Source organism: Cynoglossus semilaevis, chromosome 2 (genome assembly GCF_000523025.1).
Source record: "Cynoglossus semilaevis isolate Cse_v1.0 chromosome 2, Cse_v1.0, whole genome shotgun sequence".
NCBI lineage: Eukaryota > Metazoa > Chordata > Actinopteri > Pleuronectiformes > Cynoglossidae > Cynoglossus > Cynoglossus semilaevis.
Window position 1 is genome coordinate 18,272,887 of NC_024308.1, and position 7,343 is coordinate 18,280,229.

Sequence of the window (7,343 nt, forward strand, 5' to 3'; positions counted from 1 at the left end):
CAGTCGGAGGGAGGATTAGTATGTTTTGTGGCCGTGTGCGGCCAGATTAGCATCAGAACTGTCGGAATTCAGCCCTTATCTCTGCCTGGCAAGACCCAGTCCTGGTAGCGGTAGAAGAACTAGTTCTGGGTAAGAGCCTGTGTGGTTCAAACACTGCTGCCTCAGTTACCGTCAAATTACAAATTCAGTTGTCTGGTTCTTTTTAGATATGGACCAGCTTTCTTTTTTACTCACCAAATTAATTTGATGTGGGTATTTTTTTTTTAGCATATAATTTAGGATTAATGAAGATTTCTGTGCATGTGTTTTCAGTGAAACAACATTATTTGTCACTGCAGATCATTCAAAATTGGTTTTAAAGCCATATTACAAGTTAAGGCAATGGCAGTTAATTAGTGTGAAACTTTATCTGGTTTACAATCTCTGGTCTCTGTAGTTGGTCTGCTGTTATTTAGTGAGCTGTTTCCCAATGGAAAAATTCTGACTTGATGTACTGGACCCTGAGGACAGTGCCTCGGGATCAAGAAATAGTGAAGCAACATTCTAAGTAAGATCGTAATCCTAATCACATATTTGTAGAACAACTTATTCAGAGTGAGTTGAGCAATCTTGATTTAATTCCTCATATTCAACACCAACTTTAATCTTCCCTGAGAACAGAATCACTACATGGGCAGTAGAAGTTTAATTATATCTTATCTCATTCTGCAGTTTGATATCCAATCTGTTCATTAAAACATTTTATTAGTTCAAGTTTGATATATCGTAATTACGTCCTGACTGATGTTGAAATATATTTGTCTTTGCTTATCTGTACAATATCGCCTCTGGTGACATGATGTTCTTTTCCTGAGCGTTGTCGTTTGCTCGTCTGTCCAAGTCATAACAGCTAGGAAATGAGTGAGTAGAGCAGTGGACTGAGACCAGGAATGGAATGAGATGGGAAGACACAATCCACTGCATAAACAAAGGAGAATGGAGACTAGAAATGTGGTGAAATGTTATGTGTTTGGGAGTGGCAAACATATTTCACAGGGGCCCCCCGCACATATACCTGTCTGTCACCCCGAGAACAGGCAGGCGGTTATTCCACTCAGGCTGTCTGCAACAACACTGTAGTGCCTGCTTTCCAAGCTCATGCCCAATCTTGCCCTCAGGAAGCACAAGGACACACAAACACACACACGGGGGAGGAGGAACAGGGTTTGGGGTGTGGGGGGTGAGAGAGGCAGAGAGAGAAACATAATCACAGAGCTACAAGCACTGATAAGGTAAACGCTGTTCTCACAACACACTCACATCTGAATGTTACAGTGAGTGACTTGTTTCTTTGACGTCATGGGACAAATATATACACGAGTATCTGTAGCTGCAACACACAGAGGCACACACACAAACACACACACACAGGCTTAGGCGTGTGTATGTCTGCCTGCTGTGTTCTTCCCTCACTAGGCCCCATTCCCACATGATGTAGTCATGTCAAAAACCACGTTTTATCCTCATGCCTCCAAGAAAACTTTTAGGTGAATCCTGACTTATTATTGATTTGAAGTTAGTGTGAAATTTCAGCATTTATCTTTGGTATGATCGAGTCCGTCAGCATCACATTTGAGAAAATGTGAGGACAGGAAAACGTGTTCTTGAATTTCTGGTTACACGTGTTGAGGTCCAGCAAACATCTCAGGGAGTCAATTTGACAACCCTGTCTGATTGCTCTTCCACTGGCTCTACTGGTGAAGGCATTCTAAGTCTAAGGCTATTTCTGAATCATCAGTGGTGGCCCAGCTCTAACATAATGGAATCTCAGTGAAGGCGAACTGTTCACTTTTTTAAGCAACACCAGGGGGAAGCTGTGGCAGCTGCTGCATGATGATCAGTGATCGCCATCAGATCAGGAAACAAACACAGACAAAGGGCTGATGAGTCACCGTCACAGAAAATGAAGGCTGCTTTCAGTGAATACTTTGTTAAGCTTTTTTTTTTTGTAAATAGTGTTGTTTATTTGTTACTTGCATACAAATGAAATAAGTAAGTGAGGTGGTTAAATACAACTTCCTCGTGTGGTTCCATTAAGATCTTGCGTGCTAATAGTAGCCCAACTACTAATGTGATGCAATTGCAAGTAATTTAAGAGAACTAAAAGCCTGTGCCTTTTCTATGAGGCCTCTTCCAGGCTGCAGGACCTGGACTGAGAGCTGCGTTTGAATTAAGTATTTTTGAATGCATTAATAAAATGTCCTTGTTGTTGGGAATTAGCTTCTGGTACTCAACATTTGAGTGAAATAGTTAAAAAATGAAAATACTAAAAAAGGAGGAAAGGCAGTAGAAAATGGAGGTATAGATTTAATGCACACATTATATATTGAAACTAATGTAAATTCACTAAAACAATGTCACTTTAATTTGGTTTAATGTCTCTTCAATGTGTCTTTAATGTTGCGAGCACTGCATTTGTTCAAGAGGAATACAACTCGTCAACAATTTTCCACACAGTGTAGTAATTAGTAACTGCTCATTTCCTCATTAAGAGGAAAACCTTATGACACAAAAAAAAGCTTCAGTTACTGTTGGCCAGTATTTGTAATCAGCAGTGCAACTATCGTATTCATTTGCAGTAGGTTATCACTGTGGAACGCAGGCTTTGTCCTAATTTAAAAACAGCGTTGGTGTACTGCCATATTTGTTTTGGGAGGTGTTAATATGAACAACCGCACGACAGAGGTAGTACTGACCTTTTTGTTTCCTTCTGGTGTAGAGCCCCACCCCCATCCACTTTGTTTGAGTAAGCTCTTCAGACACTGTGCTGTTCACTTGGGGGTGTGGCTTCACTGATCCTTGAAAGTCAATCATCACTCTGCAATTTTCTGATTAAATTTTCCTGATGTCATTTCTCAAGAAGAACATAATTGGAAACAATTCTTTATTTGTGAAAAAAAAAAAAAAAGAATTTGTCACCAGAATGACAGACTCATGAATTGTCTGTTTTAAAGGGAGCTTAAACAGAATAATAGATTGCACAACTTGGGCACGTTCGCAGAGGTAACAATGATTCAGCCAGAACATGGTGTTGTGGTACACCTCAAAAACCCCACTAAATATAACAATACAATCACACACAGGCCATAGCCTAGACTTAAAACAAAAACATGGTACTTGTCTGTTTTTTTTCTTCCTCTGCTTCTCACCTCCCCCTGCCCATCACTCAATCCCTATCTCCCTACATTAATGTGTGTGAGCCTCAGGGAGATGCAGGGGCCCGTGAGAGGTTGGTTTAAGAATATGACATGCTAATGGTTGTGGGGATATGAATAGAGAGGGGACTGGAAGTCATTATTTGTGAAAATCACACACACACACACACACACACACTGCCATTCATTCTGTTTCTGCTACTTAATGTGACCACTCCACACATCTGTTTGTGATCACATTTGGTTTATTAATCCCTGTAGTGTAGTGTTGAGTCGACTCCAGATTGAACGTGCCTCCTATATAATGTATGGGTTTAATCAACTACACGACTGTTATACAACAATACCCTAACAGTATTGTTCAGCTTTTTCATGTATATATGTATTTCTATTGCATATATATGTATATGTTCTTTAACTATCTAACTATAACTGTCTTCATTTTCTTTACCTCCAGGACCTGTCCTGCATTGATGACCTCTCCACAAATTCATTATTCTCCTCTCCGGCTGACTCTCTGTCAGAGTATGCTGATGCCAAGTCCTTCATCAGCACAGATAACCTGGACGCGGTGCCCACCCTCTGGGACGTCAACACTAGTACCACCACCACCACCACACCAGCACAAAACCAACTAGAGGTCAGCAACACACACCCGGACAAAGAAACACACACACACTTGTGAAACTATCCAGTAGTCTCTATTACAGCCATATATTATTTATTTAAAATGACCTAAGTTACAGATGGCAACAAAATTTAGTCTCTCTAAGCAAAACATTTTTCACGAGTTTTTATAAAAAGCTAAAAGAGACTGACATACAAACAGAAATTAAACTAAGCTCAGGAAAAAAAAAAACTCAAAAGTCAAAATAATAACTAAAATAATAAACTAATAGAAGTTTTTTTTTTAATTTAAATCATTGTCATGCCCAGAGTTACATGTCTAAGTTAGCCCTTTCAAACAATCAATATACATTTTGTTCATGCGTCATCAAAAAAACCTTATAGAATCTAATAGTTTGAAGGTTGCTGGTATAAAATGATCTATTCTGTTGTCAGCTGTTTGTATTTTCCCCCTTATGCTACTATGCCTCGGATTTTTCTGTGAATTAGATGGATCAGATGGTATCTCTGTTGATATGAATCAGAGTACATTTACTTCTCCAACCCTCTGAAAGCCTTTTTATTTTCCTTTTCATCGTGCCCTCATTTCATCCATTATGTTTCCCAGACGCACACACACAGACACACAGACATTTTGTTGACTGCTCCTCCGTTAGTTGTCACTGGAATTCTTCCACGTGACACCAACCATACTCCCCTTACCAATGAGAACCCAACATTTTAAATTTCACTCTTTTTTTCATGTTGTTGTGTCCTTTTTTTATTATTATTATTATCATTTTTTATTTTTCTTTTGACAGCAGAATGGCACCAGCAGGTTTCATGGCTTGGCCAGTTTGGAAGATATAACTGCTATTATCAGCACCCCACCCTTAGGATTCCAGGTAGCACCCGTCAACCCATTTAGCTTTTTTTTTTTTTAAAGTGAAAACCAGCCCCAGAGCTGGCTGAGCCTGTTCATTCACACTTCTGGGTAATGGAGATTGTGTTGTTTCTACTTTCTGGCTAATGTCTGTTCGCAGCACAAACAGAAACGCCTTTTGGGCTTGTTATGAATAAAGTTGATGAACATGCATTTAAATGTCACATTAACTGAAGCACAAGCAGTGGCAGTTTAACGTTGAATGTTCTGTTAATTCTTGTCTTCTAAACCTGTCTCCATTCTGCTTCATGCATATTTGTTTGCTTTTTTATTTATTTATTTTTTCTTTTTTTTCTTAAATTTTTTTTATGTTTATTTGATAACATCCCCTGGTACAACATTCTACCTGTGGTGCTGTGCTCATTTCTTACTAACTTCTCTTTTTGCTCCAATCTCTGTCCTAAATAGTGTTGTCCTAAGCAAGTAACACAAGACAGAAGGAAAAAAAACTTCCCTAATGCAGCTTTTTTTTCACACTGATTAATTTACCTTTGTGTTTACAGGCCCAGAGAATCCAGACTCCACCAGAGGAGGAAGAGGATGCTGAGGAAGAGGAAACGGAGGAACTGGGACACGTAGACACATATGCCGAGTATAAACCTTCTAAATGTAAGCCACTCGTCTGAGACTCCGGACACGGTCTAATCTGGTCCAACTCTCTTCAATGACCTCATCGGTGTTTTAACTTTCAACATCCTATTATAAATATTCCTGTCTGTTTTTTTTCCTCTTTTCAGCCACCATTGGAATTTCTCATCCTGACATCGTGGTGGAGACAAACACACTATCCAGTGTCCCTCCTCCTGACATCACCTACACTCTCTCCATCCCTGAGTCAACTATTAACAGTGGTCTGCTGTCTGCTCTGCAGCTTGAGGCCATCATCTATGCCTGCCAGGTACAAACACACAGGCAGCCAAATCCATTTGTAATGACTTGATTATGTAGAAACCTTTTGTTGAGTATTTTCTCTCTCTCTCTCTCTCTCTCTCTCTCTCTCTCCCTATCTCCTTCTGTGCCCCCAGCAACATGAGGTTATCCTGCAGAACAACCAGAGGGCGGGTTTCCTTATCGGAGATGGAGCTGGGGTCGGAAAGGGACGCACTGTGGCAGGAATCATCCTGGAGAATTACCTTAAAGGACGGAAGAAAGCACTGTGGTAAGAGGCTTTCACTCCTTCCGGCAGCATGCACAAGCCCACAGAAGCACCACGAGATCTGGTTTACAGTTACTGATTTATATGATTGGGCTTTGTGTCCAAGTTATTTTGAGCAAGTATGAGCTGAAATCTGACTGAAAATAATAACTTTTCTTCCCTTGTCCTCAGGTTCAGCATATCCAATGACCTGAAATTTGATGCAGAGAGGGATCTCAAAGACATAGAAGCATCCAATATTCCTGTGCATGCCTTAAACAAGGTGAGTCCAATATGAACACCGACTGATTGGGTAACACCGAGGTGCCACGTTCTGAGAGCAGTACTTTATTTTGTTGGCAAAAAGCTGATGTTTAGAGTATATCAGGGGAGAAAATGAAACTAAATCACATTAAATGTGTTTTTATAGATAAAGTATGGAGACACAGCTACCTCAGAAGGAGTCTTGTTTGCAACTTACTCTGCGCTTATTGGAGAGAGCCAGGCAGGAGGGCAGCGGCGAACAAGAATCAAACAGATCCTGGACTGGTGTAAGCCAGACTTTGATGGAGTCGTATCCTTTACTGTTGAGATCAGATAGTGCAGTCCGTGAAATGATACATAATATGTTTTTGCTACGTTTAACGGTGACTTCATATAAACTGTCACTGCTCGTCAGAGTTGTTTTCCCTAACTTTCCAAATTCACAGATCATTTTTGATGAATGCCACAAAGCCAAGAATGCCACATCGACAAAGATGGGCAAGGCGGTGCTTGACCTGCAAAACAAGCTGCCGCGGGCCAGAGTGGTGTACGCCAGTGCCACAGGTAGACTCAAGTGCAAGCCCTGTGAAAATAAAGGGGCAGAGTGTATAATGTATGAAAAGTATTTATGTTATTTAATTATTACCACAGGTGCCTCTGAGCCAAAGAACATGATCTATATGAGCCGCCTGGGAATCTGGGGTGAGGGCACACCTTTCAGAGCCTTCGATGACTTTCTGCATACCATCGAGAAAAGGTTAGTTCAGTAGAGTGTGACTGAAGTTCACGATAAAACCATGATGTTAGACATACACCATACGTCGCATTACAGAGTCATACTGTGTGCCGTGGCTTTTTGACCTTTTAAAAATTGCTGTTAAATTATTGATTTCTGTTTGTGTGCAGAGGTGTTGGCGCTATGGAGATTGTTGCCATGGACATGAAAGTGAGTGGGATGTACATTGCTAGGCAGTTGAGCTTCTCAGGGGTGTCTTTCCGTGTTGAAGAAATCGGATTGGACAGTGATTTCAAACTGGTCTACAACAAGGCCGCCAAACTGGTAAGTATCATGAATATTCCTTACCCAGAAACAAGGACGTGACTGGAAACTTCATCATGAAAAATATTCTCTTTTCAGTGGGCAGAGGCTTTGCAAGTGTTCATGCGTGCTGCTGATGACCTGGGCCTGGGCACACGGTCG

The 7,343-nt window shown here is 40.7% G+C and overlaps 2 protein-coding genes across 2 annotated transcripts in view; both read left to right on the forward strand.

Moving 5' to 3' along the window:
• LOC103399996 (methyl-CpG-binding domain protein 3-like) overlaps nucleotides 1-7,343 on the forward strand; it is an 844,757-nt gene that overhangs the window by 360,701 nt on the left and 476,713 nt on the right. The gene's annotated exons all lie outside the window — the stretch shown is intronic.
• Nucleotides 1-7,343, forward strand: part of sbno2b (strawberry notch homolog 2b) — a 45,746-nt gene that overhangs the window by 25,159 nt on the left and 13,244 nt on the right. Inside the window, exons 5-15 of the mRNA XM_008307278.3 lie at nucleotides 3,652-3,834; nucleotides 4,622-4,705; nucleotides 5,247-5,352; nucleotides 5,481-5,641; nucleotides 5,769-5,902; nucleotides 6,071-6,161; nucleotides 6,309-6,452; nucleotides 6,589-6,706; nucleotides 6,794-6,899; nucleotides 7,049-7,202; nucleotides 7,281-7,342. Coding sequence (XP_008305500.1) covers nucleotides 3,652-3,834; nucleotides 4,622-4,705; nucleotides 5,247-5,352; nucleotides 5,481-5,641; nucleotides 5,769-5,902; nucleotides 6,071-6,161; nucleotides 6,309-6,452; nucleotides 6,589-6,706; nucleotides 6,794-6,899; nucleotides 7,049-7,202; nucleotides 7,281-7,342 — 1,343 coding nt within the window. The remainder of the gene's footprint in view (nucleotides 1-3,651; nucleotides 3,835-4,621; nucleotides 4,706-5,246; nucleotides 5,353-5,480; nucleotides 5,642-5,768; nucleotides 5,903-6,070; nucleotides 6,162-6,308; nucleotides 6,453-6,588; nucleotides 6,707-6,793; nucleotides 6,900-7,048; nucleotides 7,203-7,280; nucleotide 7,343) is intronic.